General features: G+C 44.5%; 1 protein-coding gene across 4 annotated transcripts in view; it reads left to right on the plus strand.

Annotated features, from left to right (window-relative positions):
- The first annotated feature begins 1,319 nt into the window (after window positions 1–1,319).
- Window positions 1,320–22,261, plus strand: part of ZNRF1 (zinc and ring finger 1) — a 110,912-nt gene continuing 89,970 nt past the window's right edge. For 3 of the 4 annotated variants that reach the window (XM_015126610.3, XM_028840546.2, XM_077983897.1), the window contains exon 1: window positions 1,320–2,385. In XM_015126610.3, the coding sequence (XP_014982096.1) occupies window positions 1,962–2,385 (424 nt within the window). In that variant the 5' untranslated portion in view covers window positions 1,320–1,961. 4 annotated transcript variants of the gene reach the window in all.

Below are 22,261 nucleotides of genomic sequence, written 5' to 3' on the forward strand. Positions count from 1 at the left end.
GGCAGGAGAATTGCTTGAACCTGGAAGGCGGAGGTTGTCCAGCCTGGGCTACAGAGCAAGACTCCATCTCAAAAAAAAAAAAAGAAAGAAAGAAAGAAAGGAAAAGAAAAACAGGCCAGGTGTGGTGGCTCACGCCTGTAATTCTAACACTTCGGGAGGCCAAGGCGGGCGGATTACCTGAGGTCAGGAGTTCAAGACCAGCCTGGCCAATATGGTGAAACCCTGTCTCTACTAAAAATACAAAAAATTAGCCGGGTGCAGTGACACGCGCCTGTAATCCCAGCTACTCAGGAGGCTGAGGCAGGAGAATCGCTTGAACCTGGGAGGCGGAGGTTGCGATGAGCCGAGATTAGGCCACTCCACTCCAGCCTGGGTGACAGAGTGAGATTACGTCTCAAAAAAAAAAAAAAAAAAAAGAAAAAAAAAGAAAGAAAAAAAAGAAAAAGAAAAACAATTGTTCGCTGAATGAATGTGAATATAGGAGAGAAAGACGGACTGAGGTATCAAAGGAACCCTCCCTTGCAAAATGATGCAGGCTTGGTCAACAATACACCTATTGAGTACCCACCGTGTCCTTGGCCGTGGTGTAGGCCGAAACACAGAACATGGTAAACAAAACAGGGCTCCAACCTTGGACAGAAGGTTTCTATAATCACTTCTAGCTACGTAGTTCTATTTCCATATCCATATCTATTCACATTTTATGGTACCTCTATTGGTTCTGAAAATTACATTTTAGCTAAGGAATCTACTCATTTGCTTAAGCCCAAAATAGGAAGTTCTGACCTAGTGTCAGCAACACTCCGGATTCACAAGTGTCCCCATGGCGCTGTTTACCCCCAAATAGCTAAACCCCGCCAAATGTTGAGATTCCGGACCTGAGGGGTGCTTGGATGGGGAACCCCCGAAAGAATGGACATCACGTCCACCAGAGGGTGCTGTGGGGGCAAATTTGTGCCAGGAGGGGAGCTCGACTGGTGACCCTCAGAGCCAGGTAGGCGTAAGGAGTAAATCTCCTTCTTCCCGGTGTTTCCTTCCCACCCCCTCGAACCATTGCTGCCCCTCCCCCATACGTGGTTCCCCCTGAATAATTTGCCATTTTCGGGGACTTAAGAAGTGTTTGCTTTTCAAAGACATCTGGTTTCTGTGGCTAACGCCCAGTGGCTCAGGCCGCCCAGGTCACAGGCCGGCCGGGGGCGGGCGGTGGGTGGGGACTGCTGGGGCGTCAGCTGCCCGGGCGCCGCAGGGGCCGCGAAAGGGTTAACCCGACGGGGGGAGGGGGAGGGGGCGCAGGCCGCGCCTGCGCTCTGCCGCCCTCCATTGTCTCCACGGCGGCCAGGAGCGCCGGCAAGCGCTGCCCGGGACCGAGCGGGGTGGCGCGGCTGGCGGGGCCGGCGGCGACTGAAGCGAGAGCGCGACACGACGCGACCGCGGCTTCCCGAGCTGCGCCTGGCCGCCCAGCGCCGCGGCCCGCCCGAGGCCTGGAGAGGTCCGGGCCGCCGTCCATGGTCGCGGCGTCCTGAGGCGGGGGACGCGCCTGGCGCCCCCGGTCCTCCTCCTCCTCCCGCGGGGCGGGCGGCCTCCTCCGGCGCCTCCCCGCGCCCGCCTGCCTCTCGCCGCCGCCTCCCTCCCTCCTTCCCTGCGGCTCCCCCGGCTTTCGGAGCCCGGGGGCGGCCTGTGGCGCGCGGAGCCCGCGCCGGACTGCGCCTCTTTGGACCTTGAGGGGAAACATGCGTTTGGCTTGGATCGTTTGAAATTCTGAGTTTGGGATCCCCGCCCGCCCGCCTGCCTCTTCCGCCCCGCGGGTTTTTTCCTTTTTTCTTTTGCTTTTTTCTTTTCTCCCTTCGGGTCTCCTTTTTGACTCCCTCCCTCTTTATGCTCGCCCAGCCCTCCCCCCGCTGCTGAGAAGTGGGGGAGGGTCTCGGCCTCCAGGTTCCCGCCCCACCGGGGCCCGGGCGAGCATGGGGGGCAAGCAGAGCACGGCGACCCGCTCCCGGGGCCCCTTCCCGGGGGTCTCCACCGATGACAGCGCCGTGCCGCCGCCGGGAGGGGCGCCCCATTTCGGGCACTACCGGACGGGCGGCGGGGCCATGGGGCTGCGCAGCCGCTCGGTCAGCTCGGTGGCAGGCATGGGCATGGACCCCAGCACAGCAGGGGGGGTGCCCTTTGGCCTCTACACCCCCGCCTCCCGGGGCACCGGCGACTCTGAGAGGGCGCCCGGCGGCGGAGGGTCCGCGTCCGACTCCACCTATGCCCATGGCAATGGTTACCAGGAGACGGGCGGCAGTCACCATAGAGACGGGATGCTGTACCTGGGCTCCCGAGCCTCGCTGGCGGATGCTCTACCTCTGCACATCGCACCCAGGTGGTTCAGCTCGCACAGTGGTGAGTCCACGGTGGTGGAGGCCTCGGAGGGAGGGCGCGCCGGGGCGCCCCAAGCCTTCGCGCGCGTGCCAAGGTTTGGGAATATAGTGCACGACCGGGATCTGTCTGCCTTCCCTTTGGTTCCCGATGCCAAGGGATGAATGGGATACCTACCCTCTGGGAACTAGGCTTTCTGCAAGGTTGCGGAGCCTGGCGATGTAGGACTCCCGGCGTGTGTTCACTTGTGGAAGGGCAGAGCGAAGCCTACCTATTGGAGTCCCATTTATTGGCATCTCCCTCCTCAGAGAAGCGGTCTTCTCTGGCTGAGAGCAAGTCAGCCTGGGTGCTTCCATTCTGCCACTGCAGCACTGTGCCTGCCTCACCAGTAACGGAGAGATGGAGCCAGTTGGAGCAAGCAGTGTCTCCAAAACAGAGAGTATGAAAATGAAATAAAATTAGGGGCGAGTGATGCCTGGATTAGGGCTCTCACTCTTGCTGGGAGAGAGAGGTGCCCAGTTGTGCCACCCTGCTGGAGATCTGTTTGAAATGTTTAAAATGGAGCAGCCGGCAGGCGGCTGGCATAGACAGGTGTGGCTGCTGTACGGAGGGCCCAGCCGGCGAGTCTCGCGGGGGCTTTGCAGGACCAGGGCTCTGGTCACCCGTACTGCATGCAGCAGACTTGGCTCCACGACTCTCACCTCCCTCCATCTTTTTTCTTCTGCTCCATGCTAAGTGCTTGGTCTTCCCGTGAATCTGCATCTTTTTGTAACAGGGAGCCTGTCAAGGTGGGGCATTATTGCCTGACTGTTGGCACATGACTGGGGGAAAGGAGGATTCAGAGAATCTGGATGAATTCATTTTATGAACTTCTGGTGACAGGCCAGCAAAAGGTTGGAGGGGGATTTCCCAGGCTCCTACTGGGAGGGCTAAAAAGGCCTGGCAGGAGGAAAACAGGTCTGTCTGCTAGGTCAGGCTTCTAGAAAATTGGCCAAAAGGTGTGTGGGGCCGCTGTTTGCTAATTGGCAAGTTGAGTGAATAAGTTACATCTTAAGTTTCTTTTGGGTGAGTTGGGAAAATTTAGATATTGTGTAGGGGAAAGATTGCTCCTGCCTTTAGGGTACTTTATGGAGGGTAATATCTCGTGGATCACTGTTTTACCTACTGTGAAATAGAGTTGACTTTTGGGGTATCGCTTTCCCCCTCCCTGCAAATATCCTGGGGTTTGTTTTCATTTGGTTCGGTTTTTTGTCAATTCTATAAACTATGTGAAATAGAGTTGGGGGACGAACTGTTAGTGACTAATTTAGGGTAACCCTTAGAAGTAGCTTGTGAATTGTTAGGATGATATTTTAATCTCTGAACAGACCTCCGGATATCATTGGAGCTTTTCTGACCTCATCGAACTCTGACCTGAATGAGATGCAAAACATGATTGCCTTTGGCTCTTTCAGGCATTTGATCAAAATTAGGCATTTTGAAATTAATAATCTTTCCTATGAAATTTAGTTCAGAGAGTTAGCCATATTTTTGAGATGACTGGTTAGGTGTTTAAAAGAACTGTAATGAGCATCTGGTTTTGAACTTAAAAGCACTATACGAAGTTTCTCTAAAATCACAGAATTTTGTGTGTTGAAAAACATGAGATATGTAGGGAGGAAGAAAGGGAGTTTTTTTTTTTTTTTTTTTTTCTGAAATTTCTTCAGTCTGTCTCTTACTAAAAATTTATTTATTATGCTACTGCCAGGTTCCATGCTAAAGTTATGAGCTTATAATTGGATTCCAGAATTTCAGTCCTAAGCTGTGAAAGCTTATTTTTTTTCATCCTGTTATGGTGAGAGTAGGGAGAGCCACTGAACTGTGGGGACAGGAAAGTTGGAGCACATTAATCCTTTGGGGAAGGGTGTCAAAAGCGTGTATGGGAGGCTGCTATTAATATTGTAGGTAATCTGTTCCTTACTGTGTAGGACCATCATGTCCTTCTGCAAGACATTGAGCATGCCTGGCCCCACCTACTAAATGCTGATAGCATCCAGCAGTTCAGTGTGTCACCCCAAAATGTCCCCAAGAACTCCCAAATGCCCTCTGGGGTGTGGGTGGTATCACTCTGGTTGAGAACCACTGCTTTAGGGATTTATTCTTTTATTTACATAAAGTCATTAACTTTTCCTGTGCAGTTCATTTGAGATGAACCTTCGTGTGCAGCATCGGTTCCATCTCACCTGAAACAGACCATGGGATCTTCCAGGACATGTTTCCTCTGTTGCTCATTGCTGCAAGAAGCAAAACTTGTTTCTGCTTTGGAGCCTTTGAGTAAGGTCTAAGCGGCTTTTGCTGTTGTGTTGTAAGATTAGAAGGGTAAAGATTTTGGTGCACAATTGATTAGATGCCTGGAAGTTGATATGATGCGTTTCCTTGTGTTTTCAAGGTGCTCTTGCAACTCTTCATGGGTACAGAAAACAGTTGTCAGTGAAATACATGGGGGAGTTCAGTGTATCCGAGGCCATCTCAGAGAGCGTGGGCTCAGGCTGAGTCTAGAGGTAGAATACGGAAGAGCCCTGGTCCCAGCTCCTCCTCTGAGCAGCTGTGACCTTGGGCAAGATATATCCCCTCTCTGGAGCCTCATCTTTGTCGTTTTTAAGATAGTTGTGGTCATCCTCATGAGCTCCAGCCTTGCTCCGCAAATCCCGGGAGAGGAAGCGCTGTGGTCACGTTTGTCTTCTCTAGGTTCCTGGCTTCCCTGTGCTGTGACCCCCACGTATCCCATTCCCTATGCCTGGAGTGCTTTTCTGTCCATTCTTCACACGCAATCCTCTTTCTGATCTCTTAGGGCTTAGAGACCACTCTTAAAAATTGGCCCCTCCTGTTATTCTCTCCAGTCACTCACTTGTTACCTTCATCATTCTTTTTTTTTTTTTTTTTTTTTTGAGACGGAGTTTCACTCTTGTTGCCCAGGCTGGAGTGCAGTGGCATGACTTCAGCTTACCGCAGCCTCCGCCTCCCGGGTTCAAGCAATTCTCCTGCCTCAGCCTCCGGAGTAGTTGGGATTACTGGCATGCGCCACCACGCCTAATAAGCTTGGGGCTAATTTTGCATTTTTAGTAGAGATGGGGGTTTCTCCATGTTTATCAGGCTGGTCTCAAACTACCGACCTCAGGTGATCTGCCTGACCCGGCCTCCCAAAGTGCTGGGATTACAGGCGTGAGCTACTGCGCCCTGCACCTTAATCATTCTTAACATACTTTGTAAACATTTTATCTTTTACATTTTTTGCGTACAGTTTGCCTAAAGTCTAAGCTCCATGAGAGCAGGACTGTGTTCCTTGATCTCTGCTGTGGGTCCTGCACTGTGCCTTCCTCTCACATTTTTTGAGTACCTGAATTTGAGTGCTTTATGTTCATCATCTCACTTAATCATCACTATAACTCTATGAAGTAAGACTGTTCTCCCCTACCCCCATGGTACAGGTAAGGAAGCAGGTTTGGGGGAGATTAAGGAACTCACACAAGATCAGGCAGTTAGTAGGTGGTGGAGATGGGATCGGAATGCAGGTTGGCTGGTGCCAGAACCTGGGCTCTTAACCAGTACCCTCTTCTGCCTCTTATCTGAAAACATTAGGAAGTCGCGTGGTGTCCTGGAGATTGTGCTGGCCTGCGAGTCAGAGTGCTGGGCCCATTTCCTGGTTAGACAGCTGATTAGCTGCATGACCTGTGACCTTGGGCAAGCGAGTCATTTAACCTCAGTCACAATTTATTCATCAGTAAAATGGAGAAGACACCTGTCCTGCTTACCTCTCAGAGTCATGGTGAGGGTCTCATGAGATAATGTGCACAAAAGCCAAAGGACATCTAAATGGAGAGTGGTGGAGTTCCAATGGGGGCACTCTCTTATAGTTGTCTGCCTTCAGTCACCTCAGATTTTTTTTTTTGAGACGGAGTCTCGCTGTGTCACCCAGGCTGGAGTGCAGTGGCGCGATCTCGGCTCACTGCAAGCTCCGCCTCCCGGGTTTACGCCATTCTCCTGCCTCAGCCTCCGAGTAGCTGGGACTACAGGCGCCCGCCACCACGCCCGGCTAGTTTTTTGTATTTTTAGTAGAGACGGGGTTTCACCATGTTAGCCAGGATGGTCTCGATCTCCTGACTTCGTGATCCACCCGCCTCGGCCTCCCAAAGTACTGGGATTACAGGCTTGAGCCACCGCGCCCGGCCTAGATTTTTTTTTTTTCTTTTGAGACAGGGTCTTATTCTGTTACCCAGGCTGGAGTGCAGTGGCAAGATTGTAGCTCACTGCAGTCTCAGACTCCTGGGCTCAGATGATCCTCCCAGCTTGGCTTCCCAAAGTGCTGGGACTACAGGCATGAGCCACCATGCCTGGCCTAATCGTCTCAGAATTTGATGGGTGGAGAGGTTTACAGCTGTGCTAGCTGTAGTCCCCAAATGGAATCTGGTTCTGTGTCCTAAAGTCTGACCTGCATTGGTGGGCTGCTTTTACTCATAATGCCGCCGATAAGGGCTGCTTTCTAGAAGCAGAGTGAGTCCCTTCCATTCCACGTTAAAATGTAAGTTTTGATGTAACTCCTGATGGCTGCCTCGGTACTATTCTGGAGGTCTGGTCATTCTCTTTCAGTAGTTCTGTTTGTCTCAGAGTATGGATTTCCAAATGTGGGATACAAAACATGCAGGATTCACCATGTTGAAAGAAGTTGCTGTTTTCTAGGTTCTACTATAAAAGGGCTGGCCATTGAGGGCTTCACTTCAACTTCTTAGTCATATGTGTGTGTGTGTGTATATATATATGTATATATACACACACATTCAGAAAAGTCTAAACTGTTCTTTATTGTCATGAAGCCATCAACTGAGACTGATACAAGGTGAATGTGTTTTGTTTTTGTTATTTTATTTTTTTTTTGAGACAGGGTCTTGCTCTGTCACCCAGGCTGGAGTGCCATGGTGTAATCATGGCTCACTGTAGCCTCAAACTCCTGGGCTCAAGCCATCTTCCCACCTCAGCTTCCAGAGTAGTTGCGACTTAGGTGCACACCACCACGCCTGGCTAATTTTTATACAATCTTTTGTAGAGATGAGGTCTCACTGTGTTGCCTAGGCTGGTCTCAAACTCTGGGCTTTAAGCAATCCTCCCACCTCAACCTCCCAAGGTATTAGGATTATAGGCATAAGCCACCATGCCTGGCCCAAGGTGCCTTTTAATAAGTCTTTGAACATGCTAGCAGGATATCTCTTGGGTTCTATTTTGCTGCCACTGTAGGGTTCTCAAGTGATTTAATTTTCTTTTATTGTTAGCTAATGGGGGAGAGTTGCCAGCTCCCTTGGAGTGGATCAGAAAGCCTTTGTGCCCTGCCATAGGTGTGCCTGAAGTAATGGGCCTTCACCTGGTTTCTGGAGAAGGAAAAGCATTCTGTGGTCTCCAGAGAGCATGATGGGTCTCCTGCCCTACAAAACTTGTATTGTTAATGAAAACTTTTTTAAAAAAGCAGAATTTTTAGCTCTTTATTACCATGAGGGCTTATTTGCTTAAAATAGAAGTTACCCCGAGGCAAAGATACTTTCTTGAAGGTCATAGTTAACTCTTGCTTACTGAGGTTTGAATGGTGTTGTAAGAAACAGTGGCTTAGCTCTTAAAGCATTTGTTTTATGGGATATGTACATTTTGATCTTAAACAAGGATGTACCTCAATATGTCATGTCACAAGGAATACTTTGAGTTAGGCCACTCTTAGCCAAAGAAAGGAAGCAAGCTCTAGTTCCTTTCGGGAAAAGGAACATGCTTTGTATTTTACATATGTGGTATTCACCCCAAGCATATTGGGCACAGAAATTTGAGTGTAGTAGTTCCTCCTTATCCAAAGGGGATTCGTTCCAATACCCCCAGTGGATGCCTGAAACTGTGGATAGTACCTAACCTGAACCCTATATCTACTGTGTCTTTTCCTGTATATACATACTTTTGATAAAGTTTTATTTATAAATCAGGCACAATAAAAACTCAATAGCTGTAACTAATAATAGAACAATTATAACAATATGCTATGATAAAAGTTATATGAATGTGTTTTCTCTCTCCCTGTCTCAAAGTACAGTCATGCATTGCTTAATGATAGGGATACTTTCTGAGAAATGGGTCATTAAGGGATTTTGTCACTGGGCAAACATCTTAGGGCGTACTTAACACGGACCTAGGTAGTATAGCCTGCTACATACCTAGATTATATGATGCTCCTAGTGCTCCTAGGCTACCAACCTGTGCAACATGTAATTGTGCTGAACACTGTTGGCAATTGTGATACAGTTGTAAGTATTTGTGTGTCTAAACATAGAAAAGGTGCAGTATATAGTCTTACGGGACCACCATCACGTATGCAGTTGGTTGTTGACCCATGCATGTTGGGCGGTGCATGAAGGTATCTTAATATTTCAGACCTCTGTTGACCACTGGTAACTAAAACTATGTAAAGTGAAGCCTTGGACAAGGGGTACTGCTCTATACCCAATTATAAAACTAAGCTTCAATTTTGACAGTTTCAAAATTGGAAAAACTTCGTAGGGAAATGGTGGTAACTTAAATGGGATATTGATTCTGCTCCTCCTCATCCTCAGGTAGGGGTGTTTTTAATGACAGTGGATCACTGAGGTTGTGGTTCTAGAATCTTGAAGTTAGCTCAAAACCTAAATCTTAACCTCAGTCAGTCAGTTATTGACTGATTGATTGATTGATTGAGACAGAGTCTCACTCTGTCACCCAGGCTGGAGTGCAGTGGCGCGATCTCAGCTCACTGCAACATCCGCCTTCCAGGTTCAAGTGATTCTTCTGCCCCAGCCTCGCAAGTAGCTGGGATTACAGGCATGCACCACCATGCCTGACTAAGTTTTGTATTTTTAGTAGAGACAGGGTTTCACCATGTTGGCCAGGCTGGTCTCAAACTCCTGACCTCGGGTGATCTGCCTGCCTCGGCCTCCCAGAGTGCTGGCATTATTATAGGCATGAGCTATTGCGCCTGGCCACCTCAGTGTTTTAGGATGATGGTTACAAATAAATTTCAGTCTGTTTCTTTTCCAGGCTTTCTCATGGCCTAGTCTGAATCAGATGGTTCATAGTAATTACCATGGATTTAGTCTTGAGTGTGAGAAGGGGATTCTTAGAGACCTAGCAGTTTCACTTCTGAATCTTAGGTTCTCACTTGAACACAGGTTTATCCTTGAATCCAGCAGTTGGGTTTCTGTCCTTTATATATATATATATTTTAGACAGGGTCTCGCTCAGTTCAGGCCGGAGTGCAGTGGCACAATCATGGCTCACTGCAGCCTCAGCCTGTAGGGCTGAAGCGTTCCTCCTTCCTCAGCCTCCTGAGTAGCTGGGACTACAGGCATATGCTGCTATACCTGGTTAATTTTTAATTTTGTGTAAATGGGGTCTCCATTTGTTGCCCAGGCTGGTCTTAAACTCCTGGGCTCCAGCGATCCTCCTGCCTCAGCCTCCTAAAGTGCTGGGATTACAGGTGTGAGCCACCATGCCAGACCCCAAATTTAATCCTAAAACAGCAGCTGAAATAGTTTCTAGACTGATGAGACTGTTTACCTTGAGACCTCCCTAGAACTGTTAGTCTCGAACACACAGCTTTCCTCTGTTGGGAGAAAGGGGGAAGGAAGAGTTCACTGGATCCCTGTAAACTCCAAGTTAGGGGAGGCATGATGAGAATTTATAGTGCACTCGTGGATCTATAACAAGAAGGAGGCAGATACAGCAAGAGCTCTCCTGATTTCTGTGAATGATTCGAAAGGGTTCTTAAACTTAATGGTGCCCAGTATTCTCTAGGGAGGTAGTTAACAATGCAGATGACTGGACCCCACTCCCAGAATTCACTAGAGCTGGAGACCCGAGAATCTAAGTTTTTAACAAATGAACCTGAAAGCAAGTGAGAAGAACTTCTGCATCTGAAACTCAACTCCACCAAGCATTTAGTTTTTCTCTCCCCAAACACAGAAATAAACTCTGAATCCTTTTTTGATGTATTCATTGGCTTTCTTTTTATTTATTTTTTCTTCTTATTTTTCTTTAGAGAAAGGTTTTTCTTCTCTTGCCCAGGCTGGAGTGCAATAGCAAGATCACGCTCTCTGCAGCCTGGAACTCCTGGTCTCAAGCAATTCTCACGCCTTAGCCTTTGGAGTACTGGGACTACAGATGCTATGCTACCATGCCCAGATAACTTTTTTCCTTTTTTTTTTTTTTTTTTGGTAGAGAAGTTGGTCTCACCATGTTGCCCAGGCTGCTCTTGAACTCCTGGCCTCAAGTGAGCCTTCCGCCTCAGCTTCCCAAAGTACTGGGATTATAAGTGTGAAGCCACTGTGCCTGGCCTTTATTTTCAGAATTTCTAGTCAGATATTTGCTAAGCAATCTCTACAGCTCCCAGAGGGTAGGTTCAACCAGGAACAACATTGTTGGCTATTTGATGGTTTTCTTTTACATGGGACTAAGCATTATTGCCTGCATATAGGCCCAAGCCAATTCGCCTTGGTCTGAGAATTGAATTTGCTCTGAACAGAAGGTAATTGTGTCAGTGTCCGCTTTCCTTCTGGACTTTTCTTCCTCCTGACTTTTCTTCTTTGGCTGCTGGTGCTACAGAAGGGCTTCCTGAGTTACCCTCTTTCCTACATCCCCAGCCAGGCAGCTAGACAAGTCAAGAGCTTAGGATGAATCCAGGCTTTAAAGAGGTTGGAAGACCTATTTTTCCTTTTCTCTGACTGACCTAAAAATATAAGACTTTTTTTTCTTTGTGTGTGACGATCTGTTGAACAAAAACATTCATTTATTCCATTGATAGCCTCTGGGATACCAGGACCTATGGTAGGTGCTGAGAATATATACATTTATTATAGAGCGATTAACTTATTGTTTCCAAGAATCTTTGCTTCCTCACTCCTTAAGAGTCTGTATATTTTAGCTTCTGGGAGATTTCACCTTTTCATCAGCTCCTCTGTTGAATAAACAGATAAAAGTAGGTGTTTGTCCATGAGGCTGCAGCGAGGGTATATACTTCTTCTCTTCACTCATTTTTTTCCAAAGCCCTAATTCTGGGTTGGGGCAGGTGATCTTTTCTTTGTGGTTCCAGCCAAGAACCCACCAAGAAATTCCTCATATGTCTTAGTACAAGGGATCCTCTGTCCTCTCAGTGAGAATATCGAAAGAAAAAGTGATTTTCAAACTCTTCATCTGCATTTTTGATTTCAGTATCTTTGTCATCCCTAGAGCCACTTTTCTTTCTGGTCATTGAACACTATTTTCTAGAAGCATGATTCACCACTTTTTAAATCTGTCTCTGTAAAATTTATCCCAAGCCACAAATACCCAGAAGGAAATTTCCTCCTTGGTATTATAAGTCTATGTCTCTGAGCTTCATAACATCTACACTTCTGTGCTGGCTCCCCTCTCCCCCACCTCCCCAGTTTTTTTTTTTTTTAAACTGTCATAAAATATATGTAACAATTTACTATCTTAACCGTTTTTAAGTGTACAGTTTAGTGATACTCTAAATACTGCATGTAAGTGGACTCATACAGTGTTTGTCTTTTTGTGGCTGTCCTATTTCACTTAGCATAATGTCCTCAAGGTTCATCCACATTGTAGCATGTTTCAGAATTTCCTTTCTTGTAAAGGTTGAATCGTATTCCATTGTCTGTCTCCCACATTTCACTTTCCATTCATCTGTTGCTGGACACTTGGGTTGCTTCCACATTTTAGCTGTTGTAAATAGCTGTAATTCATTGTTAGAAATGTGAATTTCTTAATATCTCTTCAGGACCCTGCTTTCAGTCCTTCGGAGGATATACCCGGAAGTGGAATTGCTCCATCATTTGGTGATTCTATTTTTAATGTTTTGAGGAACCACCATACTGTTTTCTACAGCAGCTGCACCATTTTATATTCCTACCAACAGTGCACAGGCTTCCAGTTTCTCCACATCCTTGCTAATACTTGTTATTTTCTTTTTCTTTTTTTTTTTTTTTAATAGTAGCCATCTTAATGGATGTGAGGTAGTATCCCATAGTTTTCATTTGCATTTCTCTAATGATTAGTGATGTTGAGGATCTTTTCATGTGTTTATTGGCCATTTGTATGTCTTTTTTGGAGAAATACCTATTTGTATATGCACGTTTGAATCAGGTTGCTTTTTTCTTTCTTTCTTTTTTTTTTGATACGGAGTTTTGCCCTGTTGCCCAGGCTGAAGTGCAGTGGTGCAGTCTCAGCTCACTGCAACCTTCACCCCCCAGGTTCAAGTGATTCTCCGCCTCAGCCTCCAGAGTAGCTGGGATTATAGGCGCCTGCCATCATGCCCGGCTAATTTTTGTATTTTTAGTAGAGACTGGTTTTCATCATATTGGCTAGGCTGGTCTGGAACTCCTGGCCTCAGGTGATACACCCGCCTTAGTCTCCCAAAGTGCTGGGATTACAGGTGTGAGCCACCGCCCCCAGCCTGGGTGGTTTTTTTCTTTATTGTTGATTTTAGTGTAGTTTTAAGAAACTTTTTAAAGCCTTGTTTATGATAGCCAACACTGTAATGTATTCCCCTCGGGAATAAGTAATAAATCTGTGTTATATTTGAGTACATTTTGCTCAAAATAAAGAATTTAATGAATTGTTTCATGCCGAGAGATTTTATGAGTACTTTGGCTCTTGGTAGTGCCTTACTTTCAGAAGGATAATTTTTGGAGAAATTTCACCTCGTATTTAGGTATGTATGGTCTCTCATCTTGGTCTTGGTGAATCAGACTTGTCATAGCAGTGCTCCAGCTTTCTTGTTGGTAGTAGCTTGAGCCCTCTGAAAAGTAATTAATCCATACTTCATGAAGAGTTGTTCTGAAATTAGTCACCTCTGTACTTTTTTTTTTTTTTTTTTTTTTTTTTTTTGAGGAGTCTCGCTCTGTCATCAGGCTGGAGTGCAGTGGCACGATCTCCACTCACTGCAACCTCTGCCTCCCAGGCTCAAGCAGTTCTCTTGCTTCAGCCTCCCAAGTAGCTGGAATTACAAGCATGTGCCACTACAGCCGGCTAATTTTGTATTTTTGTATTTTTAGTAGAGATGGGGTTTCGCCATTTGGCCAGGCTGGTCTTGAATTCCTGACCTCAAGTGATCCGCCTGCCTTGGCCTCCCAAAGTGCTGGGATTGCAGGCGTGAGCCACCATGCCCGGCTAGGAGAAGCTTTTTTTTTTTTTTTTTTTTTGTGACGGAGTCTTGCTCTGTCGCCCAGGCTGGAGTGCGGTGGCCGGATCTCAGCTCACTGCAAGCTCCGCCTCCCGGGTTCACGCCATTCTCCTGCCTCAGCCTCCCGAGTAGCTGGGACTACAGGCGCCCGCCACCTCACCCGGCTAGTTTTTTGTATTTTTTAGTAGAGACGGGGTTTCACCGTGTTAGCCAGGATGGTCTCGATCTCCTGACCTCGTGATCCGCCCGTCTCGGCCTCCTAAAGTGCTGGGATTACAGGCTTGAGCCACCGCGCCCAGCCCAGGAGAAGCTTTAACCTGGATTCAGGAACAGAGGTAGGAAAACCCAAGATCACAGGCCTCATCATCTGACATGGTCATTTTGCCCATACTTCTTAGCTTTTTGGAGATCTTTTCATTTGTTTCCATCTTAAATAACTTTTTCCCTGTGGAGAAGGTGCCTTTTTTGGAGAGAACCATTAAGATTCTTTTATCCTGCTGCCTGCCTGAGTATTCTGGGAATTCTACAAGGATTTGGGGGAGCCCTTGGGATTCCAACCTAACAAATTAGTTTTCTGTAATATTGTTCTAGTCCATTTATATTGTGTAAACGATCTAAATGGTGTAACACCATTTAGGATCAAAAATATAACAGCAATTTAAGTCAGCTTTTCAAAGAAACTTTTATTTTTTAATTAAAAACAAACTTTTTTCAGAGACAGGGTCTCACTGTGTTGTCCAGGCTGGACATGAACTCCTGGGCTTAAGACATCCTCCCACCCTAGCCTCCTGAGTAGCTAGGACTGTGGGCACACATTACCACGCCTGGCCAAAGACACTTTTTTATAGCTCTGCCTGCTGCTATAACAAGTGTCCCTAAATACCCATGTACATCATATATTATTAGATTTCCTCAACTCTGGTTAGCTATGACTGAAACATTCATGCCATTGTAGCCAGTGCCCTGGAAAGCTATAAGCAAGTCTTAAGACCTGTGATGAGGGCTGACTTGCAAGCTAGCTGCCGTCCATCTTAATATCTGACGAGCCCAGTCATGTTGGCTGTGTTTAATTCATCCATTTCCTTCCTACTTTCTCAACCCAGAGGCCAAGTGCAGCACAAAAGGATAGTGAATCTAAATGTCTCCAGTATTTTGAGATATAGGAATCTCCTATGAAGTGGCAGACCTTTGAGAAATAGTATTATGAGCTGTTCTGTTTTGCTGTGGCTTTGGAAAACCTTTGGATTCCTCTACTGAAAATTTGTTTGAAAAAAAAAAATCTTTTTAATGAAACAGTGTGAGTCACAAAGCAGCCACCCCTTCTCATAATAGCATTTCTCACCAGGGGAATTTTTGGTAGCTGTTGGGGGAGGGATTTGAGTAGGTTGTGGATGATAAATCCCTTGGGGGGAACATAACCAAAGGCTGCCATATCAGAACACTGGTGCTTTCCATGCTGACACCAAGCCCTGAATTCAAAGTGCAGGACAGCAGAATAGAACAGAGAAGGCTGTGCCCAGTGAATTGCTGCAGTAGCATGACCAGTGAGACTGGAGTTTCAATTAAAACACCGTTGTAGTGTAAAAGGATCATGAGATGGAGGGAGGCCTTGAGTTAGAGAGCCAGAAGCCATTTATAGGCAGAACATCAGCTTTCTGGATTAAAGAATGGCTGTGGACCTAATGATGAGCATCTAGAGGTCATGGGGAATTTCTTTACTGTCTGTGCCCCCCTTTTCTATGTGGTCAGCTTGGTGCTTGGCAGTGATCGTGGCACACTTTACAGAGAGTGGATTCATGTAAGGTCATCTGTGCTCTTCTAAGATTTTAGGTCTAAAGCATTTAGAGTGCCTCCCAGAGGAAACGCCACCCAGTCAGCCTCCTTGTGGGATAGTGAAAAGGAAACATTTAGGGATACTGAGAGCTTAGAACAAGCCAGGATTATGATATAAAATCTCAGCTGCCTGTCTTAAACTTTTCTGCCAACCTAGCCTGAGTTTTAACTGTTTTTAACTTCATTGATTTACAGTTTCTCGGGACTCATGTCTGAACCAGTATCTTACGTAAGCTACAGACAGGGGGAAAGGCTGAAAGGTTATTAGAAATGTGTTAAGATTTGCTTTCCTTTGGAAAGTCATGGCTGTCTTCTGTGTTTTCCTGGCTTTGTACTTTTCTTCAAAGCCTGTTACCGGTTCCAGGTCTCCAGAGCTCAATAAAGGGGAAACAGGAAGTGAGCATTTGATGCATAAGAGCCAGCAAAACATAATAAAGGGCACAGGCATGGAACCAGGAGAGAGAATTGTGGGAGAGAATTTTCTTGAAGGCATCAGGTCTGTAGGATTACAGGCATATCCTTCAACAATGACTTTTAACTCCTTCAAACAAGGAAAAAGCAATTAGGAACCTCTGTTCAGAAAGGACCAATTTTTCTTAGGTTATGTAGTAGAGGTTCAACACTTTTATATGATGGCATACAAGTAATTATAAAGTATCTTTTGACTAAGGAGTTCAGAACACTTACAGAGAAAAGTGATGATCACCTTTACAAAGGAGTAACAATTACTTCTCTGTCTCTTTACTTGAGGGCCCACAGGGTAAGTCTTATCATGAGTTCTAGCCTGGAGCCCTGACTCTTACTTTTTCTGTCCATTCACTTTGTTTTTGTTTTGTTTTTTTGTTTTTTGTTTTTTTCGAGACAGAGTCTTGCTCTGTCACCCAGGCTGGAGTGCAGTGGCATGATCTCAGGTCACAGCAACCTCCGCCTCCCAGGTTCAAGCGATTCTCCTGCCTCAGTCTCCTGAGTAGCTGAGACTACAGGTGCATACTACCATGCCCAGCTAATTTTTGTATTTTTAGTAGAGACGGGGTTTTACCATGTTAGCCAGGTTGGTCTCAATCTCTCGACCTCATGATCCGCCCACCTTGGCCTCCCATAGTGCTGGGATTACAGGCGTGAGCCACCGAGCCCAGCCTGTCCATTCACTTTTAGTAATGAACTCTGAGTTTTAGTCCTGCGATTACTAAATGGAAAAGTCACAGAGGTTTGTGCTGTTTCAATTTTGGTTTCACTTGCACATTTCAGGAACTCAAATAGTGGTGTGACTCTGAATGGGAACTCTTTGGTGTCTTGGAATTATTATTTTTTTTTTAATTTTTTTTTTTTTGAGATGGAGTCTCACTGTATTGCCCAGGCTAAGGGGCAGTGGTATGGTTTTGGCTCACTGCAACCTCTGCCTCCCAGGTTCGAGTAATTCTCCTGCCTCAGCCTCCCGAGTAGTTGGGAGTATAGGACACGCCACCACACCTGACTAATTTTTTGTATTTTTAGTAGAGATGGAGTTTGAACTCCTGACCTCAGATGATCCACCTGCCTTAGCCTCCCAAAGTGCTGGGATTAGAGGCGTGAGCTGCCACGCCACGCATTCAAGAGAGATAATACACTCACCTTACCAAGCAGATTATAATAACTAAAACATTACAGATATAATTGTATGTACCCTGGCCTATTCCCATTTTCTCCTTCCCTTTCCAAAGGAAACGACTGCCCTCACTCCTGTTTCTCCCGCCATATGTGTTCATGCTTTTGCTCCTTGTAGCTATCCAAAACAGCATTTGTTTTCCATAAACTTTACGTAAACTGTACAGACATGGAAGGAGAAAGATATTATGAGGTATATACTACCTCAAAATGGAGGTAGTATATAAATTCATTTTACTACTTATTGCTATAGCGCATTTATTTTCACAGCGGTACTCTATTGATCTATTTATTGATCTCTTGATCTGTTATGAATGGATATTAAAGTTATTTTTAGTTTTTGAAAATTTTGTTTCCTTACATACGTGAATGAGTTTTTCTAGGGTACATCCTTAATCATGAAATAGTGGGGTTACAGGGTGTGTGTGTGCGTGCACGTGTGTGTATATATCTTTAACTCATACATAAATATTGCCCAGTAAATCCCCAATGTACTTATACCAATTTACACTCCTGAAATAACATATTTTTGCTTGTTCTGTGTCCTTGCCAAAATTTGATATTGTCATACCTTAAGTTGTGGCAAGCTCTCGTGGGTGTAAATGGTATATTGTTGTGATTTTATTTGTTATATATTTGATAATATATATTTATCTATAATTAATGTATTAATATTGTATGTTTAATCATTGTTTCTTCTGTGAAATACTTGTTCATGTCTGACTCATGTTCATATTGGGTGGTTTAACTGTTTCTTACTGGTTTTGTTTTGTCTGTGGATAATAATTTCTTTATTGTCATATGTAATGTAGATGTGTCTTCTCTCAGTTTGTGGCTTATCTCTTTATTCTTTTTGTGATTTCTTATGGTTACTTAATTTTAATATGACTGAATGTTCAAGTATTTTCTCTTATGGCTTATACATTTTATGTATTAAGAAATATTTTATTTACCTGAGGTCATAAAGATGTTATGTTTTCTTCTAAAAGTTTTAAAAATTTGCCTTTTGTATTTAAATCCTTAATCCATGGGTAATTTAAAACCAATGTTTATTGGCTGGGCACGGCAGCTCACGCCTGTAATCCCAGCACTTTGAGAGGACGGGGGTGGGGGGTGGATCACCTGAGGTCAGGAGTTCAAGACCAGCCTGACCAACATGGAGAAACCTCGTCTCTACTAAAAAAACAAAATTAGCTGGGCATGGTGGTGCATGCCTATGATCCCAGCTATTCGGGAGGCTGAGGCAGGAGAATCGTTTGAACTTGGGAGGTGGAGGTTGCAGTGAGCCGAGATTGTGCCGTTGCACTCCAGCCTGGGCAATAAGAGTGAAACTCCATCTCAAAAAAAAAAAAAAAAAATTATTTATTTCTTTAGTTTCAAGACAGGATCTCACTCTGTTGCCCAGGCTGGATTGTAGTGGCGCGATCTGCAGCCTGAAACTCCTGGACTCAGGTGATCCTCCCACCTCAGTCTCCTGGGTAGCTGGGACTACAGGTGCGCAACCGCCATATCCAACTAATTCATAGTACTGGGGTGATAGGTATGAGCCACAGCTCCCAGCCTATAATTAAATTTGCATGGGGCAAGATAGGGATATATTTTTCTTTTTCCATATACTAATAACCAGCTCTCTCAGCAGCATTTGAGGAGTAGTAAAGTCATCTATCCTTGTACTAATACTCTTTTATTTTTATTTATTTATTTTTGAGGTAGAGTCTTGCTCTGTTGCCCAGGCTGGAGTGCAGTGGTGCTATCTCAGCTCACTGCAACCTCCGCCTCCCGGGTACAAGCAATTTTCCCACCTCAGCCTCCTGAGTAGCTGGGGTTACAGGCTCACGCCACCACACCCTACTAATTTTTTGTAGTGTTAGTAGAGATGTGGTCTCACCATGTCGGCCAGGCTGGTCCTGTACTCCTGACCTCAAGTGATCTGCCTGCCTTGGCCTTCCAAAGTGCTGGGATTACAGGCGTGAGCCACTGCACCCAGCCTGTTTTTATTTTTTGAGACAGAGTCTCGCTCTGTCACCCAGGCTGGAGTGCAGTGGCGTGATCTCGACTCACTGCATCCTCTGCCTCCCGGGTTCAAGCAATTCTCCTGCCTCAGCCTCCTGAGTAGGTGGGACTACAAGCGTCTGTCACCACACCCGGCTTTTTTTTTTTTGTATTTTTAGTAGAGATGGGATTTCACCATATTGGTCAGGCTGGTCTCGAACTCCTGACCTCAGGTGATTCACTTGCCTCGGCCTCCCAAAGTGCTGGGATTACAGGCGTGAGCCACTGTGGCCAGCCTACTCTTTTATTTACTATGGTTTTGTAATAGGTCTTGCTACGTGGAAGGGCAAAACTGTGTTGGCTAACTGAATCTTTCTAAGGGACAAATAAGGGAATCCAGATAGAATCAACACAATGAAGTACAGAGTAGCAGGAACTGCTCTGTTTAAAGCGGGTATTCTTTTTTAATGACAGGACATCTGGCAAACCCACCCTAATGGGCAGTTTCAATTTTTTTCCCTACTATATTGCACAAACAATAACATTTCCTGATGTCTTTGTATTGCAAACAGCAGAATAAACAGTTCTGTATGTTACAGGCAACAACAGTAAAAGCAACAAAAACTGGTTAGCTATTTTTGGCACTCTGTGCTTCCAGATAAATTTTAGAATCAGCTTTGTTAACTTTCTGTGAGGAGAAAAAACTGTTAGGATATTTATTAGAATTAAATTGAGTTTATCAGTAAGCCATTTTTGTAAATTTGGGCTTATCCATGAATCTGATAGAATTGATTTACAGATATAAAAATAAAAATTTTAAACATTTTATTTACATTTAAACTTTTTAGAAATAATTTCAGACTTACAGAAAAGTTGCAGAACTTATACAAATAAATATTACATATCCATCTCTCAGAATTCTCAAAGGTTATCAGAAAGAGAAATCGTTGACATCCATTGCATTCTTGACTCTGGAAAGCAGCTTAAGATCTTAATAAATACAACTTCTCAAGTTTAAGAAATCTATATTGATCTTCTCCTGGGAATTGGAGAGCCATGTGATCTTAAAAGTGACATGGTGTCACTTAGGCTAGGCGTAAGACCGAGATCTCCTTTAATCATTGTTGGTCTGTATCCTTATGTGAACAGAAATAAATCCACTGCCACCCTCTGCTCCCAGGGTGCTTGAAAGATCCAGTCTGTTGAAAGAGGGGCTTCTTAGATAGTTGTAGGCTAGATAATTCAAATCAAGTCGGCATCAGGATGACATAAGAATGACTTCTGGAAGTTTGGCTCAGCTGAGCCAGAGATGCCTTTATTGCAGGAATGGGACACCCTCTCTTGGGAGAGACAGTATAGGGTAGTAATTAAGGTCACAGGCTTGGCACCAGACTGTCTTCAGTGTGAATCCCAGTGTTGCTAATTTTTAGTTTTGGAACCTTGGGCAAGTGACCTCACAACCTATGCCTTAATTTCTTTACCTCTAAAGTGAAGCTAACAATAATAACAGTATCTATCATATAGGACTCTTATATGAATCAAATGAGTTTGTAGCATATCCACATCACTCAGAACAGTGCCCAGCAGGTAGTAAGTGATCAGTAATGTAAGCTGTTAATATTTAATGTCACTGGATAAAGCTTTGTGGTTTTTTGAAGATCTTGAATTTCTTTTGTTAGGTTTATCACTAGATACTCTATAGTTTTTTGGTCCTTACTGTCAATAGTAGCTTTTAAAATTTTTTATAATTGTTTTGGGTTTCTTGTTATATTCAGCAGACTTGCTAAACTCTTGTAGGTTTCATGGTTTTAATGAGAAATATCGACAGAAAATTCAGAGAATCACACCCTTTGCAAATAATGACTGTTTTATTTCCTCTTTTGTAATCCTCTTTTGTGTCACTTCTCTTTCTTATTTTAAGGATTGCTGGCTAGTTCCTCCAGTAAAAACCGTATTAGAATCTGTGATCATGGAAATCCTTATTTTTCTCCTGCTTTTAAAAGGAATGTTTCCTGCTTTTGGAAGCATCACATATGTTTTTGGTAGATTGCCTTTATTCTGTTTTATTCCTACTTTGCTAAATTATCACAAACAGCAATTTTATCAAGTTTTCCTTGTATTTATTCAGATGATCATCTGGTCTTTCTCCTTTCAGTTGTAAAAGATTTGAATTATGTTAATAGATTTTCTAATGTTAAATTATCCTTATATTCTTGAAATGAATCTACTTGGTTATGATGTATTCTTTTTTTATACATTTCCAGATTTAATACGTTAATATTCTCCCTTGGATTTTTGCACGTGATAAAATTTCACTCATAATTTTGTTATACTGTCTTTTTCTTCTCTTACTAAGATTAATAAGGCAAAGCGTGGTGGCTCACGCCTGTAATTCCAGCACTTTGGAAGGCCGAGGCGGGCAGATCACTTGAGATCAGAAGTTTGAAACCAGCCTGGTCAACATGATGAAACACCTGTCTCTACTAAAAATATAAAAATTAGCTGGACATGGTGGCGCATGACTGTAATCCCAGCTACTCGGGAGGTTGAGGCAGGATAACCACTTGAACCCTGGAGGCGGAGGTTGCAGTGAGCTGAGATGGCACCGCTGCACTCCAGCCTGGGAGACAGAGTGAGACATCTCAAAAAACAAAACAAACAAAAAGATTAATATAGCTTTTTTTTTGGTAGAGTCTACTATGGGTTTTTTTGTATAGACTACTATGTTGCTCAGGCTGGTCGTGAACTCCCAGTCTCTAGTGATCTTCTCACCTTGGCCTCCCAAAGTGCTGAGGTTACAAGCATGAGCTACCATGCCTGGCCAAAATAGAGCCTTTTATTTATTTTCTTGAGACAGGGTCTTCCCCTGTTGCCCATGCTGGAGTGCAAAGGCGTAATCGTAATATTTTCAATTTTTTTTTTAAGTTGGCCTCTAACTTAATTGCATTATAGTCACAGAACAGTCTGTATGATACTGATTGTTTGGTTTTTATTGATACTTAATTTGTGGCATACTACACAGTCAGTTTTCATAAATATTTCATTTGTGCTTGAGAAGTTTGTATAACAACTGTTGGGTGAGGGGGTCAGGGAGCACAGAAAAATAAAAATGTTGGGTGAAGTTTTATTCTGTATATCCTTATATCAAGCTTATCAGTTATGTTGTCCAAAAATCTTCCATATCTTACCCACTTTTGATTTTTTTGTTTTTTG

The sequence above is a fragment of the Macaca mulatta genome, chromosome 20 (assembly GCF_049350105.2).
Source record: "Macaca mulatta isolate MMU2019108-1 chromosome 20, T2T-MMU8v2.0, whole genome shotgun sequence".
NCBI classification, from domain to species: Eukaryota; Metazoa; Chordata; class Mammalia; order Primates; family Cercopithecidae; genus Macaca; species Macaca mulatta.